This window comes from Salmo salar, chromosome ssa27, assembly GCF_905237065.1.
Source record: "Salmo salar chromosome ssa27, Ssal_v3.1, whole genome shotgun sequence".
Classification (NCBI taxonomy): Eukaryota; Metazoa; Chordata; class Actinopteri; order Salmoniformes; family Salmonidae; genus Salmo; species Salmo salar.
In genome coordinates this window covers 16,850,001-16,877,500 of record NC_059468.1, presented here as the reverse complement: position 1 = coordinate 16,877,500, position 27,500 = coordinate 16,850,001, and the positions used below count along the sequence as shown (strand labels likewise).

At 45.0% G+C, this 27,500-nt stretch overlaps 1 protein-coding gene across 1 annotated transcript in view; it reads left to right on the top strand.

The window, feature by feature from the left end:
• LOC106588593 (RNA polymerase II subunit A C-terminal domain phosphatase-like) overlaps nucleotides 1–27,500 on the top strand; it is a 130,440-nt gene that overhangs the window by 53,127 nt on the left and 49,813 nt on the right. Inside the window, 1 exon segment of the mRNA XM_014177744.2 lies at nucleotides 22,716–22,969. Within this exon segment, the coding sequence (XP_014033219.2) occupies nucleotides 22,716–22,969 (254 nt within the window).

Genomic DNA, 27,500 nt, shown 5'->3' with positions numbered 1-27,500 from the left:
TAGCCCGGTTGGCATTGTGCCCCTGTTCAATCCTACAGTGACTGTGGTCATTCTAACCCCTGTGCTATCTGTTCGATCTGATAGGGTGTTATCTGGCATGTAGTCGTGACTGAGCAGGCATTGTTTTATGTGTCAGTAAAAGCAGAGGACAGATGGGATTCATCCTCCAGTACTGTCTGTTATTGGATCAGGAAGTATTCTGCTGAACTGTAAACATCTCACCAGTGTAGATCAGATTAGAACTCCTGGGCTGAGTTCTACTCCGATTTTACTGTCCACATCAGCAAGATTTCAAATACTATTTGAACCCAGGTCTTCTTCCTCTGACGAATTGGAACGGTTCTGGAATGAGTTGCAGTATATCCTATGTTCTCATCCAATCAGCACCTTCTCCTGGAACGTCCTGCGCTAATGAATGCTAAAGAACTACGCTGTGTCGTTATGTCCTTCAAGGCCAGGCTTTTCTTTGACTTAGTGTTGACTCCCTCAGGAGAATTTTCTGTTACTGGTGTTCCCATAAGGTTGCACCGGAATCACATCAGTTACCCAACGGTGAGACAAACCTAGTCAAGCTGCTCAGTAGGCTGATCCCTATGTAGATGGATGGTAAAAAGCACATCTGCACGGCTGTGTGGGAAACGTGTGTTTTAGTTTGTGTCTCCTCCCTTTCACACCTCTGTTCCAGGTCTCCTTCTGTCTTGCCTTTCACACCTCTGTTCCAGGTCTCCTTCTGTCTCGCCTTTCACACCTCTGTTCCAGGTCTCCTTCTGTCTCGCCTTTCACACCTCTGTTCCAGGTCTCCGTCTGTCTCTCGCCTTTCACACCTCTGTTCCAGGTCTCCTTCTGTCTCGCCTTTCACACCTCTGTTCCAGGTCTCCTTCTGTCTCGCCTTTCACACCTCTGTTCCAGGTCTCCTTCTGTCTCGCCTTTCACACCTCTGTTCCAGGTCTCCGTCTGTCTCTTGCCTTTCACACCTCTGTTCCAGGTCTCCTTCTGTCTCGCCTTTCACACCTCTGTTCCAGGTCTCCGTCTGTCTCTTGCCTTTCACACCTCTGTTCCAGGTCTCCTTCTGTCTCTTGCCTTTCACACCTCTGTTCCAGGTCTCCTTCTGTCTCGCCTTTCACACCTCTGTTCCAGGTCTCCGTCTGTCTCTTGCCTTTCACACCTCTGTTCCAGGTCTCCTTCTGTCTCGCCTTTCACACCTCTGTTCCAGGTCTCCTTCTGTCTCGCCTTTCACAGCTCTGTTCCAGGTCTCCTTCTGTCTTGCCTTTCACACCTCTGTTCCAGGTCTCCTTCTGTCTCGCCTTTCACACCTCTGTTCCAGGTCTCCTTCTGTCTCGCCTTTCACAGCTCAGCACGAATTAGCCTTCCCATGATAAACATCAGACGCACAGCCTCGCCCTCATGGTAAAAACACGGACCACCCTCGTGGTAATAACCACCACTGTATAGCACACTACCTCTGATCTGGAGGGAAGGGAAAATTAAGCCACAAGCCACTTTCCCCCCTCATTTATGCATTTTGTTCCCCTCCCCTTCCATCTTAAACACCACAAAAGTATTTTCGACAGTCTTGAATAAATCATGAAAGGGAGAGCCAGAGAGCCGAAGGGTGTAAATCTGCTCCACTTCCAACAATCAGAATGTTGAGGTTATTCAACCACCTCCATCTAGCCATGTGGACACAAAAGCCTAAAACTCTATGGTAATGATGGGGGCATGTGAACATGTTTATTTTTATGGCCAAATAACCTTTAAGTAACATGGAACCAAATGGAGTTGATTTGAGTTGATTTCCGGTGATTTTGGTCAAGTAATCACACGCCCCCATCACTTCCAATGATTTTTCGCTAGCGGTGCCTAAAGTTAGCTGAAGATTGTAGTGTCTTTTCAAAGTAGCCAACTATGGATTACAATTGATCATGGCCCATAGCCTACTTTCAGGGTGAAGAACCTAACATCAAGTTGTAAAATAGTGACCTACTCCTTTAAAAGTGTATATGTCAGTTTTGAAGGTGTTCTAAGCATAGGGAGGGCTATTTTTCTTTTTTTTAAATCTTGAACGTGCAATGCTTAGATGCACAGTATCATGACAGCTAGATGCCCACTAATCTTGTGGATGTGCAGTAGCTGCTAGCTACCTTACAGACATAAGATTAGTGCAGTTATTATAATGGTCTCTTATAGAGGTTGGTGGCTCCTTTCACATATAGATCACTGGGTTCTCACTATACCCTGTGGAACTCTGTAGCAATTCTTTGCATTTATAAAAAAAGGTCTGAGAACCTGATCCAGCGCGCACAGGACTTCATCAAGGATCTCTCTGTACTTTGCTCCGTTCATCTTTCTCTCGATCCTGACTAGTCTCCCAGTCCCTGCCGCTGAAAAACATCCCCACAGCATGATGCTGCCACCATCATGATTCACCATAGGGATGGTGCCAGGTTTCCTCCAGACGTGACGCATGGCATTCAGGCCAAAGAGTTCAATATTGGTTTCATCAGACCAGAGGATGTTGTTTCTCATGGTCAGAGTCCTTTAGGTGCCTTTTGGCAAACTCCAAGCAGGCTGTCATGTGCCTTTTACTGAGGCGTGGCTGAGCCATTCTACCATAAAGGCCTGATTGCTGGAGTGTTGCAGAGATGGTTTTCTTTTTCGAAGGTTCTCCCATATCTACAGAGGAACTCTGGAGCTCTGTCAGAGTGACCATCGGGTTCTTGGTCACCTCCCTGACCAGGGCCCTTCTCCCCCGATTGCTCAGTTTTTGGCCGGGTGGCCAGCTCTAGGAAGAGTCTTGGTGGTTCCAAACTTCTTTCATATAAGAATGGTGGAGGCCGCTGTGTTCTTGGGGACCTTCAATGCTGCAGAATTCTTTGTGTCTTGACACAATCCTGTCTCGGAGCTCTATAGACAATTCCTTTGATGTCCTGGCTTGTTTTTTTCTCTGACATGCACTGTCAACTGTGGGACCTTTTTTATATATACAGGTGTGTGCCTTTCCAAATCCTGTACAATCAATTGAATTTACCACAGGTGGACTCCAATCAAGTAGTACAAACATCTGAAGGATGAGCTCAATTTCCAGTCAGGGTCTGAATACTTGTGTAAATATGATTTTTTGTTTTTTAATTTTTAATACATTTGCTAAAATTTCTATACAGTTTTCTCGGGCATCCCGAATGGCGCAGCGGTCTAAGGCACTGCATCGCAGTGCTTGGGGCATCACTACAGACCCGAGTTAGATTCCAGGCTGTGTCAGCCGGCCGTGACCGGGAGGCTCATGAGGCGGTGCACAATTGTGCCAAACCGGCACGATTTCCTTGTCCCATCACGCTCTAGCGACTCCTTGTGGCATGCCGGGCGCCTGCAAACTGACTTCGGTCGCCAGCTGGATGGTGTTTCCTCTGACACATTGGTGTGGCTGGCTTCCAGGTTAAGCGAGCAGTGTCAAGAAGCAGTGCGACTTGGCAGGGTTGTATTTCGGAGGACGCATGGCGCTCAACCTTCACCTCTCTCTCTCGAGTCCATAGGGGAGTTGCAGCGACGGGACAAGACTGTAACTACCAATTTGGATATCATGAAATTGGGGAGAAAAAGGGGTTAAAGTAACAAAAAAAAAGAAAGAAATGCAATTATTTATACATACACAAGTTTGGACACACCCACTAAAGGGTTTTTCATTATTTTTACTACTTTCTACATTGTAGAATAATAGTGAAGACATCAAAACTATGAAATAACACATATATGGAATTATGTAGTAACCAAAAAGTGTTAAACAAATCAATATATTTTAGATTCTTCAAAGTAGCCACCCTTTGCCTTGATGACAGCTTTGCACACTCTTGGCATTTTCTCAACCAGCTTCACCTGGAATGCTTTTCCAACACTGTTGAAGGAGTTTCCACATATGCTGCGCACTTGTCCGCTGCTTTTCCTTCACTCTGCGGTCCCAACTCATCCCAAACCATCTCAATTGGGTTGAGGTTGGGTGATTGTGGAGGTCAGTTCATCTGATGCAGCACTCATCACTCTCCTTCTTGGTCAAATAACCCTTACACAGCCTGGAGGTGTGTTGCGTCATTGTCCTGTTGAAAAACAAATGATAGTCCCACTTAAGCGCTATCCAGATGGGATGGCGTATTGCTGCAGAATGCTGTGGTAGCCATACTGGTTAAGTGTGCCTTGAACTCTAAATCAATCCATGTCACCAGCAAAGTACCCCTACACCATCACACCTCCTCCTCCGTGCTTCATGGTGTGAAGTACACATGTGGAGATCATCCGTTCACCTATTCTGCGTCTCACAAAGACGCATTGGTTGGAACCAAAAATCTCAAATTTGGACTCATCAGACAAAAGGACAGATTTCCACTGGTCTAATGTCCGTTGCTCTTTTTTCTTGGCCCAAGCAAGTCTCTTCTTATTGGTGTCCTTTTAGTGGTGGTTTATGTGCAGCAATTCGACCATGAAGGCCTGATTCACACAGTCTCCTCTGAACAGTTGATGTTTAGATGTGTCTGTTACTTGAACTCTGTGAAGCATTTATTTGGGCTGCAATTGCTGAGGCTGGTAACTCTAATTGAACTTATCCTCTGCAGCAGAGGTAACTCTGAGTCTTCCTTTCCTGTGGTGGTCCTCATGAGAGCCAGTTTCATCATAGCGCTTGATGGTTTTGCGACTAGACTTGAAGAAACTTTGAAAGTTCTTGACATTTTCCCGTATTGAGTGACCTTCATGTCTTAAAGTAAGGGACTGTCGTTTTTCTTTGCTGATTTGAGCTGTTCTTGCCGTAATGTGGACTTGGTATTTTACCAAATCGGGTATCTTCTGAATATCACCCCTACCTTCTCACAACACATCTGATTGGCTCAAATGCATTAAGAAGGAAAGAAATTCCACAAATTAACTTTTAACAAGGCACACCTGTTAATTGAAATGCATTCCAGGTGACTCCCTCATGAAGCTGGTTGATAGAATGCCAAGGGTGTGCAAAGCTGTCATCAAGGCAAAGGGTGGCTACTTTGAAGAATCTCAAATATAAAATATATTTAAATTTCTTAAACTTTTTTTGGTTACTACATGATTCCATGTGTTATTTTATAGTTTTTATGTCTTCACTATTATTCTACAATGTAGAAAATAGGTAAAATAAATAAAAACCCTTGGATGAGTAGGTGTGTCCAAACTTGGCTGGTACTGTATATACCTGTTTTTGCTTTGTCATTATGGAGTATTGTGTGTAGATTGTTGAGGAGAAAAAATTATTTAATCCATTGTAGAATACGGCTGTAATGTAACAACACGTGGAAAAAGGGGTCTGACTATTTTCCAAATTACTTTCACTACCATTACAATAATTGAAAACCATAGTGACATGGTGACCATTAGAGATACTTTGCAATTCATACTACGTCTAGTATGAAGGAAGTTAGGGATAGTTTCGCGAGCCTATACTAACTAGCGTTAGCGTAATGAATCTGTGGTAACAGCTAGCATACTAGTTGTTACCTTAGACTTCCAGTCATTGCGCTAACGTTAGTTAGCAACTTCCTCCGAACAGCACGACAAGGCATAAAATGGTGTCCACGAGTTCATCTGTCTCTGAGGAAAAATCCCGAAGTGTCCCTTTTTAAAATAATGTCTTGAAGTAGTATAAGGCCAGTGATGATGCAAAGGGACTCCTGTGAGACCTAGTAGCAGATCAACATCTAGTAGAACTCAGTCACCATGGGGATTCATGCTCACCCAATGTTCTCTCAATACTCCAGGCTATTGATCACATGTATCATATCCATCAGTGGGGTCCGACCCTAGTGGACAGTTGTCTGACCTGGAAGAGAAAGAGTACTGTCGCTACCCCCAGAAATAACCTGTTGAAAGCTAGTATGAACAAAAAGAGGTTTAAATTGAGAGCTGTTTTTACATAGCTGCAGTGCTACGTGAGGGAATGGACAGGACACATCTCTTTACCGTCATTGGTAGAATCACATTATGATTGAAATTGGACAGCTCCGTCTTTCGCAGTAGAAATGCCAGCTAATCCATGCTCTCTTCCTCTGCGACAGCTTTCGGAGAAACTAATGCTCTACCCACACGTGTACGTTTTTCAGAGAACTCATTTTGTCAGTGTGAATCCGTCGGATGTTTGGGGTGATAACACAACCAGAAGTGATAATAATTATTTAGTTTGTCCTTGTTTCAATGGATGGCCATCTCCTCTTTTCAGCTTTCAGCTCTCGCCTCTTCAAACCGACACAAAAGCCCAGCATGACTAAGAAGAGCCTTCTGGAAAAAACAAATGAAAAACATGACCAGCACTCGGAATGCTGTGTCCCTGAAAAACATTGAGACGCATCATCTGGCTCCAAGCGAATGAGAAGCCTTTATCTTTGATATTGTATCTCCTCTCAGTATGGAACAGAAGGGAACCGGGGCAGTCAAGGTATCTCTCCCCCGGAGTGGGTTGTAATGAGATGGCCATTGTATCTCTCTGCCTTCACAGATAGAGGATGGAGACAGAGAATTATTGGAGATTGGGCTGCTGTGTCTTCTGCAGATTACAAGAACTGAGCCCCCTGCTTCCTCTCTTCTCAACTCCCCCTCCTCTCCACGCTACCAACTGAACGGAAAGGAGGCTTCCTGAAGAAGACATCACTATGTAATTTATAACGAGCCAGTGGGGGGGATAAAAATTATTCAGCAACAGAATGGATCATCCAAGAATTCCATGTTTCTACAATAGGAAGAAAAAATGTCTGGCAAGTTTTTGGTCTCTGTGAAAATGTGTTGTTTCTAGCTTTCTGAGTTCTCTGTGATCAGACATTATGAATGCCTGTGAGTGGCTCTCCTTCCCCTGCCTGGTTGGCTTTATCCCAGCTGGACAAAGTTTTTAGCTGGGGATTGTTCCAGGATTGTTCCAGGATTGGGCTGTGTTCTGAGTTCTGGCCTGGAGAACAGGCCAGGATATACCAATCAGCCCGCCACAGGTGAACAGACCAGCCTATGCCAGCCAACCAACCTGCCAGACAGGGAGTGGGAGAACCTTGATCACTCTGGGTGCCACTGCCTGGGGAGTCTGACTGAAACAGGTCCCAGGTTGTGGGTGGTGAATCACAGCAAAGCAGAAGAGTTTCCCATCTCCCCCACATTCACCAAAATGGCAGATGGTCCAGAGACCAGTCAGCTGCCTGTGATAATGACCATGATGACGATGAGGTTATTTATTTGGTTTATTTGCCTGCATGCAAACAGACTGTTATATTTATTAGCTGCTGGTCTAAAGCCTCCCTCGGGGCTGGCCAAGGTGCCGGGGCCAGATAAGAGAGGCTGCTATTTGATGTGTGATTCCAAAAGCTTAATAATCATTGGGTGTCTTTTTAATACGGAGTTGTGGCTGTTGGTAGCGTGAACAGTCCTATGGTTGGCAATGCAGTGATGTGGAGTGGATTTCCATGCAGCTTAAGAGCAAGCAGTGGGTGACGTTTTTTTTTCTCCATTTCGAGAGCTTCGTCCTCACTGTTGGGTTTATAACTAGCAAAGAAATATTCTATGGATAAAGTTGACTCATTTTACAAAACACCAACCACCGTCTTATTACATCCCGTCATCAATCTTTTCCAATCAGTTTCTAATCTCTAACAGGAAAAACACAGTCTCATGTTGACCCTTAGCATCAAGCAGACAGGCATCACACTGGATTAGAGCAGAGCCAGTGCTAAAATGCCACACCGCTGCAGGACGTCACCCTTTCCTCTCCCAGGGTACACCTGGGGCAACGGCCACAGACCGCCTACAGACACAGTTCTGCATCTCACCCCATAATCCTTTGTCTGATCAGATTCAGGTGATGGGTATTGCTGCACCGCTGACTTCATTGCTTGCTTTGTCCCTAGCTCAGTCTGTTGACCTTTTCTCCAGGTCAGAAATCAGATATCCTTTTTAAGAACTGGCTGACTGACGTGTGTTCAGGGGTAGACTTGTTAAAGTGACTGGAAGTGAAGCCTCTACAAGTTCTTCACTTCTTGACTATTATTATTTCTACTTCAGAGAGTATAAATATTTCTCTCTGACTGGTTGATATCGCTGTCCAAGGTACTGAAACAGACCACACAGGGTTAGCTGTCCTCTCACAGACTACTTTCCCCACAGCAGCCTGAGTTATGTGAGGTCTGTACTGTAGGGTCAGTTGCTGTCAGTGATCAGTAAAATACAACTGTCCCTGGCCCATGCCAGACCACCCAATCACCAGGTGTGCAACGCCATCATCTCTCCCAAAACCTGGAACCCTGAATATTCCCTCTGATCAGTTCCCTCATTTACACAGTCCTTGGCAACCTGCTTGGCAACCTGACAGCATCACTATCAGTCTGGAAAACCTATCAGAAGGGGGGGACTGTTTGGAGCTGAACCTCTCTGTTCTCTTTTCTTGTTAGGAGGAAGAGAAGGTGGCTATGGAAAGATGCCCCCTTTCTATACTTCAATGTGCATATTTGTGTCTGTTTTTAGTAGGCGTTAGATGTCAAGTGAGTTAATCCTTGCCGGTTACTTATTTTCTTTTGATTTCCTACAACTTTTCACTTACGCCTAAGCACAGTATTTTTTGGGTTAAACTGAAGGTACATTCCTATTTCTCTTGGAAAGATGGAGAAAAAGGTGGTCCTGTCCTTTGCTGTTCATATATGCCTCTTAACAAAATCCCATCAGACAGTGAGGCAGAGTTACATGCCCTATGATTTTAGATATTTTTTTCTCTGTAGCTGAGAGCAGAGTGTTTCATGAGGGTTGGACTAGGGCTGGGCGGTATACCGTATTTTACAATATACTGGTATTGATGCACGAACCGGTTTGGGTTTTTACTTTACCTTCTGTAACGGTATTGGAATGTTTGGTTTGTTGTTCCTCGACCACGAGACACTTGCGTTCAGTCTGCATGGTCAATGAAGCACATGCAACAATGTTGATGGCAACGATGCTTTTCTTAGCCAGTTGGGCCTAAATCGTGTAAGCCGCTAATAAATGTACTGTCAGAACAAACGTAGCTAACTATACAGCCTAATAATAGCAGTGATGGTGTAGACCTAAATCAGCCTGTTGTTTGTGCAACAGTGTCTTCTAAATCAAAGAGGAATATGCAAAGCATGAATATGTTAGCTACATGAAGTAAGATTATAGGGTCCCCTAGAAAACACTTATCAACACTTTGGTTCCTACCCTGTCACAATAACTCCTCCCTGGCGTTTTCATTCGTTGTCACGTCACACAACACTGTATTCAAAGTTCTAACTATTATACCCTAACTGTAGAATTATAATAATGATTCTATTTCCATGATTCCAACACCCAAGTGTTTTGCTCTAAATCACAAGTCAAGATTGTTTGCCCATATCGTGCAGCCCTACGTGGCAGTGGAGAAAGGATCTCAAATTAGTGCAGGAAATGTATGAAAATGCTGAATTTCTGGGGGGGTTGAAGTTGAATTGAACAGTATAAAACAATCAGAATGGAGAAAGACCCATTGAAATCACTTGGAATGCATGTGTTGCCACCCAAGGGTTACACAATACTCAAAGCGATTTTAAAACTTTTATTATTCAAAAACATAGTCAAAAACATTTAAGTACTGTGATATAATATTTTGGGCCATATCGCCCAGCCCTAGGTTGGACTGGTAGCTAAGAGCAGATAGACAAGACGACACAGGGCTGCTTTGAAGATTTAACTTCCTTCTGGGATAATTGCACCTATCAGAATGGGACTGGCTCTTGGCTGTGTTACAGAGGAAACATATGGTCTTCGATCTAGCCCTGGCCCCCGAGGAGCACAGTGAGATAATTGATGGAGAGAGAAGTGGCAGTGGAGGTCTCTCACAGGCTCAGTTGTAGCGTGGGTGTCTGTCACTTTACTAGTCTCACTCATACCTCAGCAACATTTTCTTCTTCTCCTACTTTCCCCGGTATGTACTTGTCATTCTTGTATTTTAGTGTTTGTGTGACTGGCATGTGGGTATTGATAAAACACTTTCCTGAGTCTGGGGAAGTGGACTAGCAGTGAAATCCAATAAGCAACCTGGTAGTGTCAAGTGTGATACCCCTGCTAGGAGAAGCACTTCTCTGTGTGTCATTTTGGAGTGAACTATAGGAGCTAAACAGAGAGACTGTGGGAGATTGTTTTAATGAGTTTACGCAGCATGAAAGAGTTTGATTATCTACAGTGAAGGAAAAAAGTATTTGATCCCCCGCTGATTTTGTACGTTTGCCCACTGACAAAGAAGTGATCAGTCTATAATTTTAATGGTAGGTTTATTTGAACAGTGAGAGACAGAATAACAACAAAAAAATCCAGAAAAACGCATGTCAAAAATGTTATAAATTGATTTGCATTTTAATGAGGGAAATAAGTATTTGACCCCATCTCAATCAGAAAGATTTCTGGCTCCCAGGTGTCTTTTTTTATACAGGTTACGAGCTGAGATTAGGAGCACACTCTTAAAGGGAGTGCTCCTAATCTCAGTTTGTTACCTATGAAAAAGACACCTGTCCACAGAAGCAATCAATCAATCAGATTCCAAACTCTACACCATGGCCAAGACCAAAGAGCTCTCCAAGGATGTCGGGGACAAGATTGTAGACCTACACAAGGCGGGAATGGGCTACAAGACCATCGCCAAGCAGCTTGGTGAGAAGGTGACAACAGTTGGTGCGATTATTCGCAAATGGAAGAAACACAAAAGAACTGCCAATCTCCCTCTGCCTGGGGCTCCATGCAAGATCTCACCTCGTGGAGTTGCAATGATCATGAGAACGGTGAGGAATCAGCCCAGAACGACACGGGAGGATCTTGTCAATGATCTCAAGGCAGCTGGGACCATAGTCTCCAAGAAAACAATTGGTAACACACTACGCTGTGAAGGACTGAAATCCTGCAGCGCCTGCAAGGTCCCCCTGCTCAAGAAAGCACATATACATGCCCGTCTGAAGTTTGCCAATGAACATATGAATGATTCAGAGGACAACTGGGTGAAAGTGTTGTGGTCAGATGAGACCAAAATGGAGCTCTTTGGCATCAACTCAACTCGCCGTGTTTGGAGGAGGAGGAATGCTGCCTATGACCCCAAGAACACCATCCCCACTGTCAAACATGGAGGTGGAAACATTATGCTTTGGGGGTGTTTTTCTACTAAGGGGACAGAACAACTTCACCACATCAAAGGGACGATGGCACGTACCGTCAAATCTTGGGTGAGAACCTCCTTCCCTCAGCCAGGGCATTGAAAATGGGTCGTGGATGGGTATTCCAGCATGACAATGACCCAAAACACACAGCCAAGGCAACAAAGGAGTGGCTCAAGAAGAAGCACATTAAGGTCCTGGAGTGGCCTAGCCAGTCTCCAGACCTTAATCCCATAGAAAATCTGTGGAGAGAGCTGAAGGTTCGAGTTGCCAAACGTCAGCCTCGAAACCTTAATGACTTGGAGAAGATCTGCAAAGAGGAGTGGGACAAAATCCCTCCTGAGATGTGTGCAAACCGGTGGCCAACTACAAGAAACGTCTGACCTCTGTGATTGCCAACAGGGGTTTTGCCACCAAGTACTAAGTCATGTTTTGCAGAGGGGTCAAATACTTATTTCCCTCATTAAAATGCAAATCATTTTATAACATTTTTGACATGCGTTTTTCTGGATTTTTTTGTTGTTATTCTGTCTCTCACTGTTCAAATAAACCTACCATTAAAATTATAGACTGATCATTTCTTTGTCAGTGGGCAAACGTACAAAATCAGCAGGGGATCAAATACTTTTTTCCCTCACTGTACAATAATCGTCTAAGCTGGCAACTTGCCAAATGTAATTATTTTTGAATTCATGGACATGAAAAAAAGATTTACTCCCAGTATTTAGTGTTTTCTTTTCGATCAATAATCTTCTCAATCACTACATTTGGGCCCTTCACCTGCTCAAGCCAAGCAGCCAATCATCTGGACGGACAGTAGAAGTTGTATAATCCCTTCAATGAAGTATGTCTGCTCAGGGCTGAATTTCTCTCTCCAATAACCTAGAGCTAACAGCAGTGGTTCAGAAAGATGATCGCTGATTGATTGGCCATCTGAACTCCTGAACCTGGGCAGTATGAGTCAATCTACCTCTACCCATTAAGTCTCTACCTGTCTCTGTCAGTTCGCCTCATGTTGACTTCACCTCTGCCTCTAGCAGCAGTCTTATCCAGTCTGTGTGTAAATGGCTTAGCCAGTCCAGTCTCTTAACAAATAGAAATGTTTTTTTTCTGCCTCAGCCAGACTCCACAGTACTTCAGATGAGGTCCTGAAGACATTGAGAAAGTTTCCCTCCACCTGAAACGGTTTCTTTTCTACTCCAATGACAGAGTTTTTAAAGCTAGTTTTGCTATTGATTTGAGCCCCATTGTGAAGGAATCTCACCACCAGTGAGCTGCTGAATGGATAATGATTTGACTTGCATTAACAATGTGTCGTCTCCCATCTGTGGTTCTGTAGAACTGTGGTTTCTTCCCTTCGGCACACTGTGCTGCTTGCTCCCTCACCCCTTCAGGAGTCGAAGTTAGACTTCAAACTTTAAAAGTCTTCTCACTCTTCCATCCTCAAGTTTATCTCAACAGTTATCCATATTTATATCTTAAATATAATGGTAATTCATTCACTTATGCCTCTTCAAAAGTCTGCCAAGACAAAAACTAAGCCAGGGCTTCTTCCTTAGAGACCGACCATATGGGACTCTGAGACACGCGGTACAGTACAATAGCTGCTCCGTCCTGTCTGGTTCAAGACGGTGAATGTTTTAGGTTCCTGTTCTCAGATTACTATCAAACACATTTCATGGTGACACGTCACCAGTTCTGCTTTCAAACGGCGCTACTGGTGACACCTCCCCAGCTAAAGGCATTCATCACAGTGACGACACTGAACCGGGAGTTCCCTGGGATCCACCTGTGTCCCTGTTGAGCATCATGCCCCATCATATCACATTGACTTCTGCCTATAGCAGCGTATTGTATAAAGCCATCCCATTATAAGCCTTCATATCAGCCTTATAAGCCTTTTTTAAGGCCGCCTTATAAGCCTTCATTATTCTTAAGCTGAGTCGCTGTACTGGTAATGCAATTTATTTGTGATGTCCAGATATGAATAATACAGCTGCATTATGGTTAATGAGGTCAAACCAGAGGTGACAGGTCTCATAACTCTTTGTAAAGACATGCTGTTTCCAACCCCAAGGTTGTGTAGTTGTTTAGACAGCTTAGGTCACATACTCAAGATCTGCATGGCGTTTCCTATGCGTTAACATGCATTGAATTTCATATCAGGATTTTGCCTCGAGTGAAAATGTCAATTTCTACCTCCTTAATTGAATCTCAAGACTCTCAAGCATAGCTCTCGTGTCTAGGAGTAAACTACTTTTCCTCTCAGTTCTGGGTCTTTGTTTCTGACAGCCATGTGTGTCTAAGCTGGCTCTCGTCTGCCTGTCTGTCAATCACTCTGATTTAACATGTCCTCTGACCAGTAGCTGTGTCACTGTCCCCCCCCTCCCGTTACAGGTTTGGCTGTGAGCCTTGCCATCTTTTAAGCCCAATCAAAACACAGTAGAAGACCGTGGGTGGGTGCGAAATAGCACCCTATTCACTAGGTGGGACCCGGTCAAAAGCCATTTCAGACACAGCTAGTGTCCTCCTAAGGGATGAATCCAAGCGACGTAGTGTTGTCTAGAACATGTTCAGCTGACGTCGTTTTCTTCTTGTGGACATCGACAGATCCAACTGAGCCGTTGTGCTTGTGTTTCATCAATACACATCCGTCCACTGGTTTTCCATCCACGTCCTTTCATTACAGCTCAGGCAGACAGAGGGAGAATGACAGACGGGAAGAGCTGTGACATCTCTTTGTCTGTGTGGGTGTCCGATAATTCTAAAGTCCTGCTGTCAATTAGCACCACGGTCTCTGTCTGAATCGTTCCGTTTTGAAGTGGCCAGTAACCAAGGTAACTTATGAAGGAACCGTTTTAGCTTTAAGTGTGTGCGTGCCTGGCTCATGGTCATATCTATACAGGGGACTAAATGCAGCCTGACTGAATAGAGTCTGAGATGCAGTCCAACAAGTGGATCTAAACTCCAATCCAATCCACCTAAGTAAACCTTCAGAAGGTTTTCTAGCTCTGTTAAGCCTGGTGTACCTGTAGAGTGCCCTAATCTCAGCAGCCCCTGGTTTTTCCAGCTTCTTACAAAAGGTTTTGGGCCACTGATGTGTAGAGATGAATGAGCATGGTAAATGACAGTCCAAACCCTAGTCTTCATGTTTTCTTAATAAAGACGCTAACTCTTCTCTCCTCACTGGTCCTCTTCGCTCAGTTAGGGGTGTAGAGGCCGGTGCATTTAGCACGCAATGAAAAGTTCTGAATTGCCTTGTATATTCCGGCGTCAGTGCTCTTTGTAATGGCGAGGCCTCCGGAACACTCTGGCTCCCTGCAGCCTCCATGTGGTGTTCTGAGAAGCTGTGCTGCTGCTGCAGCATGTATCTCTCTGCTTGGGCTCTTATTACCGACAGGCACATTACATTATGTGAAGTGAAAGGCCTCTATGTGGAGAAGACCGTGGCTGCACCGCAAATCGCACCCTATTTCCTTTTGTAGTGCACTGATTTTGACCAGGGCCCATATGGACGGGTCTAAAGTGGTGCACTATGTTGGGAATAGGGTGCCATTTCGGACACATCCCATGCTGGTTCTGGGGATTGTTAATTGTCTGGCGCTCTGCAGGAGACAGATATGAACCACTCTGACGTTCTGAGCTGCATTCTGGCAGGGTAGTGATATGAGCCCATCACACGGCAGGCCTCGGGAGCACGACCACACTGCCCACTGCACGTTCAGAGATGGGTTCAGCTGAAAGTATTCAACTTAGGCCTATGCTTCAGCAAACAACAGGTGGTGGTGGATGAAAAGGGGCGCATGTTTGGTTGTCTGTGACTGTCCAAGGATTACAGTGATTGTGTTTATGAGCTATTTTAAGAGAAGCCAGAGAGCATTTTGTATTTGTTTTTATCTCTGTCTCTGTAATCCCTGATGATCTCAGTATGACCATCCTTGGGGATCTGGGGGTTTATTTGTCTTATTGTTAGTCTTGACTCCGAGGGACCGAACACTGCCTGAGGGGATGACTGTTCTGCAGGGTTCATATTGACTCAGTGGAGAGTGTGTGGAGATGATTCTGTAATGTGTGGGCTTACATTGATTTTAAGTTGTCAAGAATATCCGTCGCTGAAATATGCTTCAGGGAGTCAACGAAAGACTAGTGTTGATGGTAGTTTATGCTTGGTTTGATATTGGATATCTGTGATAATAAACTGCATTTCACTGTCAGCGTTCATTTTATCGGCGGAGTTGGAGTGCATGGATAAGGTAAGTACTATTTATTTTACATCAGTGTCTCTTGTATTGATAGATTATTAAACTGCCTGGAACAAGTCAGCTGAAACACCAATACCCTGGTGCCATTGTGTGATGCAGAGCCTCCGATCTGACTACTGGTGCGTTGTGATATATCGGCTACACTAGTTTAAAGTCCCTCTCTGTGATATGTACAGTACGTGAACATCATTTCTGACAGAAAGATGGTCCCTGCCTCTTTGAAATGGATCAGGACCTGCCACAGCCCCACTAAATTCACACCGTTATCGATCGTGTGGAAAAAGGGAGAAAATACTGCCCGTCAATGCGGTATTCTGTAAAGTGCCATTAAAAAGCAAACTTCTTCAAAGACAGAAACGGGCAGGCCAGTGTGTGTAGGTCACAGCTAATCAAATGTCTACACAGACTATTTGCTTTGCCCCCCCCACTCCTCCTACACTGCTGCTACTCTCTGTTATCTATGCGTAGTCACTTTAAAATCTTAATATTATGTACATAATTACCTCAACACCTGTGCCTCCACATTGACTCTGTACTGGTACCCCCTGTATATAGCCCTGCTATTGTTATTCACTGCTGCTACTCTCTGTTATTGTCTATGCATAGTCACTTTAATAACTCTACCTACATGTACATATTACCTCAATACCGGTACCCCCTGTATATAGCCTCCACATTGACTCTGTACCGGTACCCCCTGTATATAGCCTCCACATTGACTCTGTACCGGTACCCCCTGTATATAGCCTCCACATTGACTCTGTACCGGTACCCCCTGTATATAGCCTCCACATTGACTCTGTACCGGTACCCCCTGTATATAGCCTCCACATTGACTCTGTACCGGTACCCCCTGTATATAGCCTCCACATTGACTCTGTACCGGTACCCCCTGTATATAGCCTCCACATTGACTCTGTACCGGTACCCCCTGTATATAGCCTCCACATTGACTCTGTACCGGTACCCCCTGTATATAGCCTCCACATTGACTCTGTACCGGTACCCCCTGTATATAGCCTCCACATTGACTCTGTACCGGTACCCCCTGTATATAGCCTCCACATTGACTCTGTACCGGTACCCCCTGTATATAGCCTCCACATTGACTCTGTACCGGTACCCCCTGTATATAGCCTCCACATTGACTCTGTACCGGTACCCCCTGTATATAGCCTCCACATTGACTCTGTACCGGTACCCCCTGTATATAGCCTCCACATTGACTCTGTACCGGTACCCCGTATATAGCCTCCACATTGACTCTGTACCGGTACCCCCTGTATATAGCCTCCACATTGACTCTGTACCGGTACCCCCTGTATATAGCCTCCACATTGACTCTGTACCGGTACCCCTGTATATAGCCTCCACATTGACTCTGTACCGGTACCCCTGTATATAGCCTCCACATTGACTCTGTACCGGTACCCCCTGTATATAGCCTCCACATTGACTCTGTACCGGTACCCCCCTGTATATAGCCTCCACATTGACTCTGTACCGGTACCCCCTGTATATAGCCTCCACATTGACTCTGTACCGGTACCCCCCTGTATATAGCCTCCACATTGACTCTGTACCGGTACCCCCTGTATATAGCCTCCACATTGACTCTGTACCGGTACCCCCTGTATATAGCCTCCACATTGACTCTGTACCGGTACCCCCTGTATATAGCCTCCACATTGACTCTGTACGGTACCCCCTGTATAAAGCCTCCACATTGACTCTGTACCGGTACCCCCTGTATATAGCCTCCACATTGACTCTGTACCGGTACCCCCTGTATATAGCCTCCACATTGACTCTGTACCGGTACCCCTGTATATAGCCTCCACATTGACTCTGTACCGGTACCCCCTGTATATAGCCTCCACATTGACTCTGTACCGGTACCCCCTGTATATAGCCTCCACATTGACTCTGTACCGGTACCCCCTGTATATAGCCTCCACATTGACTCTGTACCGGTACCCCCTGTATATAGCCTCCACATTGACTCTGTACCGGTACCCCTGTATATAGCCTCCACATTGACTCTGTACCGGTACCCCTGTATATAGCCTCCACATTGACTCTGTACCGGTACCCCCTGTATATAGCCTCCACATTGACTCTGTACCGGTACCCCTGTATATAGCCTCCACATTGACTCTGTACCGGTACCCCCTGTATATAGCCTCCACATTGACTCTGTACCGGTACTCCCTGTATATAGCCTCCACATTGACTCTGTACCGGTACCCCTGTATATAGCCTCCACATTGACTCTGTACCAGTGCTCCCTGTATATAGCCTCCACATTGACTCTGTACCGGTACCCCTGTATATAGCCTCCACATTGACTCTGTACCGGTACCCCTGTATATAGCCTCCACATTGACTCTGTACCAGTACCCCTGTATATAGCCTCCACATTGACTCTGTACCGGTACCCCTGTATATAGCCTCCACATTGACTCTGTACCGGTACCCCCTGTATATAGCCTCCACATTGACTCTGTACCAGTACCCCCTGTATATAGCCTCCACATTGACTCTGTACCGGTACCCCTGTATATAGCCTCCACATTGACTCTGTACCGGTACCCCCTGTATATAGCCTCCACATTGACTCTGTACCGGTACCCCTGTATATAGCCTCCACATTGACTCTGTACCGGTACTCCCTGTATATAGCCTCCACATTGACTCTGTACCGGTACTCCCTGTATATAGCCTCCACATTGACTCTGTACCGGTACCCCTGTATATAGCCTCCACATTGACTCTGTACCAGTGCTCCCTGTATATAGCCTCCACATTGACTCTGTACCGGTACCCCTGTATATAGCCTCCACATTGACTCTGTACCGGTACCCCCTGTATATAGCCTCCACATTGACTCTGTACCAGTACCCCCTGTATATAGCCTCCACATTGACTCTGTACCGGTACCCCCTGTATATAGCCTCCACATTGACTCTGTACCGGTACCCCCTGTATATAGCCTCCACATTGACTCTGTACCAGTACCCCCTGTATATAGCCTCCACATTGACTCTGTACCGGTACCCCTGTATATAGCCTCCACATTGACTCTGTACCAGTGCTCCCTGTATATAGCCTCCACATTGACTCTGTACCGGTACTCCCTGTATATAGCCTCCACATTGACTCTGTACCGGTACCCCCTGTATATAGCCTCCACATTGACTCTGTACCGGTACCCCTGTATATAGCCTCCACATTGACTCTGTACCGGTACCCCCTGTATATAGCCTCCACATTGACTCTGTACCGGTACCCCCTGTATATAGCCTCCACATTGACTCTGTACCGGTACCCCCTGTATATAGCCTCCACATTGACTCTGTACCGGTACCCCCTGTATATAGCCTCCACATTGACTCTGTACCAGTACCCCTGTATACAGCCCTGCTATTGTTATTTACTGCTGCTCTTTCATTATTTGTTATTCTTATCTCTTACTGTTTTGGGGGTATTTTCTTAACTGCATTCTTGGTTAAGGCCTTGTTAGTAAGCATTTCACTGTAAGGTCTGTTGTATTCGGTGCATGTGACACAAATAAGATTTGATTTGTTTGGGAAACACATGGTTGTTCTGCAACAGGAATCCGTAGGCTTACATTTGGTGTTAGGCTACTTTCTGTCAATGAGAAACGAACACAAAACCCTTCTACCAACAGTCATTTCATCGACATTCCCAATTCCTAATTCGCAGGTGCCTTAGGGGCTTGAGCTAATTGTATTAGATTAAAACACCTAACAGCAGGTCGGTAAAGTACAACGTTTGGATTGTTTCCGGCTGATTCCAGGTCAACACCATGCTATACTGTATTTGTTGTATTTGGCCGTCTAAATTGATGTCGTCAACAACAACATTTGGTACCTTAATGAACCTGGCCAGACCCCCAAAATGAGCTCAGCTCTGGGGGTGTTTCCTTTGCCGTGATCCGAGATCTCCAGTGCTCTGACGGTGTAGCACTATGCTTGTGTGTTAAATGATGGAAGTCTAAGTGCTCACCTCGGCTTCTCTCCCATTATAAGGAGAAATCTCTCCGCCCGTTTCCATATCGATTTAGTTCTACCTCAGGTTAATGAGGGAGGGGTCTCACCCTATTTTAAATGGCCCTCAGGGGATAATGAAGACTAGAGGACTGCTGTAATACGAGGGCACTAGGGTTGGGGGGGTCATCTGGAAATGACTCGTTGGATTGTCCTTTTTTTCTAATTTGTGTAGGTCACTCCTGTGTCCAAGGCCTGGGTTTCAGTTTGTAGCCTAAATGCTGGCTTCTCGTTGAGTTGTGTACTCTCTCAGGCTGAGTCATCCCAAATGTCATCCTGGTCAAATGTAGTGCACTGTATAGGGAATAGGGTGTTATTGGGTAATTAACCTTAATCTATCTCCGTCCAGGTTAGGAGCGTAGTCCTTCATGACATCCACAGATGGCTATAAGGAAGAAGCCTTTCACTGTAAAGTACTGATTTGATAGTATTCCTCCTAATAAATATGGTGCTGTGTCAATGTATTCATACGATTCTCCAAGGATTTAACTCTGGTGATCGTCGTGGCAACAGTTCATCTCCAAGGTGTAGGCTATATCCTCTTTTAACCATTTTTTTTTTTTTTATCAAATCAAATACCGTATGCAAATGTTTCTGATAGAATCGAATATGCATAATTAAATGATGTAGTGCACTATGGGAGTTCTCCTCTGTACCTCTGTAAGCTTTAAACTGCTTCTTTATAATAATCTCTGTGAACATTGTTATTTTAATATAACATTTATCTCATTAGATAATAATGTATCCGATTTAAACTGAAAAAAGTTTTACTAAGCCATTTTTGTTCAGGAATATAAAGCCTTTGCCTAATGTGCATTATTCTCAGCTTGGATAGCCTACATTCCTGTAGACCATGTGTCAAACTCATTCCACAGCGGGCCGAGTGTCTGGGGATTCTCGCGCCATCCTTGTACTTGATTGATTAATTAAGATCACTATTTAGTAAAGCACTCCCCTCAGCTGGTTGTCTAGGTCGTAATTAAAAGGAAAAAATAAAAACCTTCAGACACTCCATGGAATGACTTTGACACCCCCTTGTCGTAGACTTTCCACAGGTTAATTTTCCTCTCTAAATAATGCAGGTCCAAACAGCATGTGATTGGTGTTCCCTGCGGGCAGAGAGGCATCTGATTGGGTTATTCCCTGGAGAATAGAAAGTAACTTGGTAGCAGACCAGAAGAAGCCATAGGTGAAGAGGTAGCATGTCATGTTACCTGCTGTTGTTGGGCCGTGTTACCCGCTGTTGTTGGGCCGTGTTACCTGCTGTTGTTGGGCCGTGTTACCCGCTGTTGTTGGGCCGTGTTACCTGCTGTTGTTGGGCCGTGTTACCCGCTGTTGTTGGGCCGTGTTACCCGCTGTTGTTGGGCCGTGTTACCCGCTGTTGTTGGGCCGTGTTACCCGCTGTTGTTGGGCCGTGTTACCCGCTGTTGTTGGGCCGTGTTACCCGCTGTTGTTGGGCCGTGTTACCCGCTGTTGTTGGGCCGTGTTAACCGCTGTTGTTGGGCCGTGTTAACTTCCCTGGGCTAGCGTCCCACCCTAGTCAACAGCCAGTGGAATCGCGTGGCGCGAAATACAAATACCTCAAAAATGCTATAACTTTAATTTCTCAAACATATGACTATTTTACACCATTTTAAAGACAAGAGTCTCGTTAATCTAACCACATTGTCCGATTTTCAAAAAGGCTTTACAGCGAAAGCAAAACATTAGATTATGTCAGGAGAGTACCCTGCCAAAAATAATCACAGTCATTTTCAAAGCAAGCATATATGTCACAAAAACCAAAACCACAGCTAAATGCAGCACTAACCTTTTGATGATCTTCATCAGATGACACTCCTAGGACATTATGTTACACAAAACATGCATGTTTTGTTCAATCAAGTTCATATTTATATCAAAAAACAGCTTTTTACATTAGCATGTGATGTTCAGAACTAGCATACCCACCGCAAACTTCCGGTGAATTTACTAAATTACTCACGATAAACGTACACAAAATACATAACAATTATTTTAAGAATTATAGATACAGAACTCATGCAATCGCGGTGTCAGATTTTAAAATAGCTTTTCAGCGAAAGCACATTTTGCAATATTCTGAGTACATAGCCCGGCCAACACGGCTAGCTATTTTGACACCCACCAAGTTTGGGACAACCTAAACTCAGAATTATTATTAGAAAAACTGGATTACCTTTGCTGTTCTTCGTCTGAATGCACTCCCAGGACTTCTACTTCAACAACAAATGCTGTTTTGGTTCCAAATAATCCATAGTTATATTCAAATAGCTCCGTTTTGTTTGTGCGTTCAGGTCACTATCCGAAGGGTGACGCGCGAGCGCATTTCTTGACAAAAAAATTCCAAATATTCCATTACCGTACTTATAAGCATGTCAAACGCTGTTTAAAATCCATTTTTATGCGATTTTTCTCGTAAAATAGCGATAATATTCCAACCGGGCGACGTTGTATTCATTCAAAGGCTGAAAGAAAAAAATTGAGAATTCTCATGAATGCGCATCTCCAGTGTCACTGTCCCAAGGCTGACCACTCACAAATTCTCCTGCTGTTCTTCGCCCAGAGACAGCAGACACCCCATTACACTTTCTGGCGGCTTTAGAGAGCCAATGGGAGCGTTAGAAAGTGTCATGTTACACCACAGATGCTGTATTTTTGATAGAGATGCAACACAAGGACAACAAATTGTCAGACAGGGCACTTCCTGTATGGAATCTTCTCAGAATTTTGGCCTGCCAGTTGAGTTCTGTTATACTCACAGACACCATTCAAACCATTTTAGAAACTTTTGAGTGTTTTCTATCCAAATCTACTAATTATATGCATATTCTAGTTTCTGGGCAGGAGTAGTAACCAGATTAAATCGGGTACGTTTTTTATCCGGCCGTGCAAATACTGCCCCCTAGCCCCAACAGGTTAACTGCTGTTGTTGGGCCGTGTTAACTGCTGTTGTTGGGCCGTGTTAACTGCTGTAAATCTGATTTGATGTGCAAGAGAACAAACTGAAAGTAAATGGTTCAGCTAAGGCGTTGGTTCATTGTGTACTCTAATGATCTGATGGGATCTAGGTGAAGGGTTGAGGTGTTGTCTACTGTATATAGCGCTCTGGTAGACACCGAGGCCTGCTGTACTGTATAAACCACCCTACCCTGGGAGAGCCAAGCATCACCCAACCACCTTTCTGTTGACAGGTGGATGACATGCTAGATGAGGAGAGCGATGAGGAGGGAGATGGCCGGGGGAAGAAGACAAGGGAGATGGAGGAGGAAGAGGAGATGGAGGAGGAAGCAGAGGGGCAGCAGCCCCAGGGTAGTGGACAGAGCACTGCCGGAGAGAGGCAGCACCACCACCACCACCAGGGTCTGGCCACCGTTGTAGAGGAGACGGAGAAGGCACCGATGCCACCTAGTGACCAGGGCGGTATGACGACGGGCAGCGTGCCAAGGTAAGGCCACCAGCGCACCATCTTTAAACCAGGCAGGGCAGTGTTATGTAATCCATTACCCAATTAGACTTTTTCATAAAACATTTTTTATTTGTTATTGTATTTTACCCCCATTTTATCTCCCATTTCGTGACATCTAATTGCGATCCAATTACGATCTTGTCTCATCGCTGTAACTCCCCAACGGGCTCAGGAAATGTGTCCTCCGAAACAACATGACCCGCCTAACCGCGCTTCTTAACACCCGCCCGCTTAACCCAGAAGCCAGCCGCACCAATGTGTCGGAGGAAACGCCATTCAACTGGCAACCAAAGTCAGCCTGCAAGCAGCCCGGCACACCACAAGGAGTCGCTAGAGCGCGATGAGCCAAGTTAAGCCCACCCATCCAAACCCTCCCCTAACCTGGGCGACGCTGACTCCCGGTCACGGCCGGTTATGACACAGCCTGTGATCGAACCCAGGTCTGTAGTGACGCCTCAAGCACTGCCTTAGACCGCTGCGCAGATTAGCAGTTTTCTAATGGATGAGTAGAAGTTTCATCAACCAGCCTTATGATGAGAGCTTAAAGACGTCTGTAGCTAAAGGTAACGACTATGAAGTGATGCGGTCATATTCGCAGTTGCACGTTTGACTCAGTGTAGTGGTGGTAATACCTAGGTGACGTTTCCAAGCTGGGAACAGACCAGCCAGATGGTTAGGGTTACAGTCTCCTACTGCTGTGGGACAGGGTAGCGACTCTAGACTTCCAGAAACGTGCCTCTCAGATGCTTGTCCTGCCTTGCTCTGACGCTGCGTAGTTTAGAACCTGGACACAGGGTGTGAAGACCTCTGTCTGTGTCCTCCACCTCCACCACAGGAAGGCCAGGTGGGACAGGAAAGCTCCCTGGTCCTCAGTTATATGGTGTCCTGCCTAGGGATGTGCACGATTTTAACATATCCAAACGGAGGTTAGTATTCGAATACTTGTGTGAGTTTTCGTTTCAGCGGAAATAAAATGATAGGCCTATGTTAACACCTGAAAATGCCTTTTCTAAATTAGCTCAATGTGTAGCAAGTGGAGTCAGAGGGAACTAATGCAATGCAGGAAGGAATACAATTATGGACTTAAAAGTTAGCAAAATGAGAGCGTAGGCTATAACGAGCAACCAACAGGCTGCTGTTTTATCCGAATGGGGTTGGGGAGAAAACACAGCATGTAGCCTCAATTAGCCTAGCTAACAATAGCTAGCTTCTCTCGGCTACTCCAGTCAAGACAGGCACTGTTCTATAGGAGATGATGAATAACGTTGTGGCTGCTACAAGTTAGCTAATATTGGCTGTAGCCCAGTTGCCTTGTCTAGTGGCTACTGCGTCTCACGCCACTGCTGCAGCAATAGTGCGCCAGCCTCTCTCCCTCGCGCAACAGTGCTCAGGTTAAAAACGTGAGTTAAAAAAAAACACATGTATTTCTGATATCTGACAAATTCATGATACTATTCGAATAGAGAAATTATTTCAAACCCCTATCCCATATGGGTCAGTGTTAGTGTGTGTGACTGCCTGGCTCTGTTAGCAAGCTAACGTTGAGAGAGAAAAAATATGTATTATGTATGCAGCTTTTATTGTTAGAACAACTCTGATGAAAAGGGAAGTTCCCTCTTTTTTTTCTGGTCACTCCTTCCGGCTGCCCTCTCACGGAGGTCCGTGCTCTCTGATTGGCTCCAAGTCAAGTGGTCGGGCGATGACTTGGCAGGCCGGTTTTCCATGTGGAAATGGCTGCTTCGACAGTACCAGGTCGCTACCCAGTGGAGGGTGTCTTTTTGTTCTAGGCCGTGGCTGCGAAATACCACGTTTTCACCCCCGCCCCTCTGGAAAACATTTTCTCAAAGCTAAGGATCCGGATCACGTTCTACCGCACAAAAACAATCAGCGTTTTGATGTAGTCTAATCTTTATCGTTGCTGCCGTATCGTAGCCACTAGCCGGAGTTCCTGGAAAAAAATAGCACTACTACGTCGATTGCCTGTCTGCCTCCTGCTTAGCCAATCTTTTGCAATGATGAGCCACTCCGTTTGTTCGAGCAAGAAAAGGAACAGCCTCCTAGTGTGCTAAGTACCTATCGGCAGTTAGGTCAGACACACAGAGAGAACTAAGGTCTAACAAGGAGCAGCAGATCTTACGACAACAGCCCTAATGGTCCATCTCCAGTCTTATTTACCTGGCCATCAGTCTCCTCATCCTGCTTCTGTCTCTGGGTCCAATCTGGCAGCGCTGATTGGCAAAGTTACATAAGAGAGGCTTTCCTTGTTTTGCTGGTTCTGTGTACTTACACGCAGGCAGGCAGTCAGATAATGGTGCTGTACACCCTCTGTTTTCTCCTTCTGCCTGTTTCTGTGCCCGTCTCTCTTTCCATCTCATGCCAAATCTCCACAACAAATGGACTTACTGTTTGTTGAGCTGACTCAACGACAGGAGTTTTTGAAAGGTTTTAACACCAGGTGAAGAGCTGGTGGTGGAGAACCCCAGTTAGCTAGCCTGAAATACATGAAGTGGAACAGAACAAAATTCTGCTTGGCGTTCAGTCTATGGGTCAGCTGCCTGGTTCCCAGCTCTAATGAGTTAGGTCTTTTCTCCCCATGTCTGCCTGAACACTGCCTGTTTGATTTGTTCCTCATGGGTGGATGGGGCGCTGGTCTGTTGTGGACCTGGGCCGTGTTCAGCAAGGCACAACATTGTGGATTGTTCAGAGAGAGATAGGCATGTTTGTTGTCCTACATAACATATCTGACATGAACATGAACGAGCATTCTATCAGTGCCACGTCTGGTAGACCATGCAGCAGTAGTTCTCTACCAGCGTCTCCTCAGAGCCCTGACCGCTGATAGACATGCAAATGAAATCCAGGGATAAAAAGCAGCTTGCCTTGTTACTGCTAGCGTTCTCTCTCTCCCCATCTATCTATCCATCCATCCCCCCATCCCGCTCTCTGCCTCTTTCTCCCTCTCTCCCTATCTATCTATCCATCCACCCATCCCTTTCTCTCTCTCTCCTCTACCGATTTAATGTGTAAAGATGTCTGTTTCCAGGGCATTTAAGGTAACATCGGGATACAATACCTCTGAACACAACATCCTGGTGAAACAATTAGCTTAAAGTGTATTTGAAGAAGCCCTGCATTTATATATGAGTATATAGAATAAGACATTCATACAACATTAAATCTCCCTGAGTGATGGTCTGATAAGGTTGTGGTACTGTTAAATAAATACGAAAGTGAGTCAGGCGACGTGAATATGAAAGTTCTGTGCCACTTTACCATCTACGGAATGACCGGATGGTTGTATTTGGGACTAAGAGGTGAGCATACCTCCATCCCTCTGTTGCTAAGCTACAGTAGAACTAGAGAGCCATAGAACCGGCATCTCTGTTCGGATACTTCCAGCCCCTCTGGCGTCCTGGTCCCCTGAGAAGTTATTTTAATTAAAAAAAAATATTAATTTTTTTAATCAATGGCAATACCCCTCACCCCAGCTCCATATTTTCAATATAATTAATTAATGACAGCTGATGTTTACTTCAAAGCCCTCTGGAGGAATACAGAAGAAAATGACAACAACATCAAAAACACATTGATAGAGTGAAAAATTGAGTTTTCAATTCACCTTGAATGAAGGTAAATGTTTGCCCAGTCATTTCTTGTCTGTGCAGCTTTTCAGTCAATTGAATGCACACAGGCATATGTGGAACGCCACAGAACTGAAAACCAAATAAAGAATTTGCCTTCTTCCCCTCCTGTTGGTTGTTCTTCTTCACCACAGGAGTAGAATAACAATATTCAGAACCCCTGTGGGATATAAGCCTACTGAGCACTCTGTGTGCTAAATGATTATTCAGAACCCCTGTGGGATATAAGCCCACTGAGCACTCTGTGTGCTAAATGATTATTCGGAACCCCTGTGGGATATTAGCCTACTGAGCACTCTGTGTGCTAAATGATTACCGTAATTTCCGGACTATTAAGCGCACCTGAATATAAGCCGCACCCACTGAATTAAAAAATATATATATTATTTTGAACATAAATAAGCCGCAAATGTCTATAAGCCGCAGGTGCCTAACGGTACGTTGAAACAAATGAACTTTACACAGGTTTTAACGAAACACGGCTTGTAACAAAAATAAATAGGCTTTAACGAAACACGGCTTGTAACAAAAATAAATAGGCTTTAACGAAACACGGCTTGTAACTAAAATAAATAGGCTTTAACGAAACACGGCTTGTAACAAAAATAAATAGGCTTTAACGAAACACGGCTTGTAACAAAAATAAATAGGCTTTATCGAAACACGGCTTGTAACAAAAAATAAAAAATGAGCAGTAAGCTTTAGTTGTCTTTTGCACTGAGTCAATTCCTCACGCTGCTGTTTCCGTCTTATCATCGACTCATTAAGACCAAGCTCCCGTGCAGCAGCTCTATTTCCTTTTCCAACAGCCAGATCAATCGCCTTCAACTTGAAAGCTGCATCATATGCATTTCTCAGTGTCTTTGCCA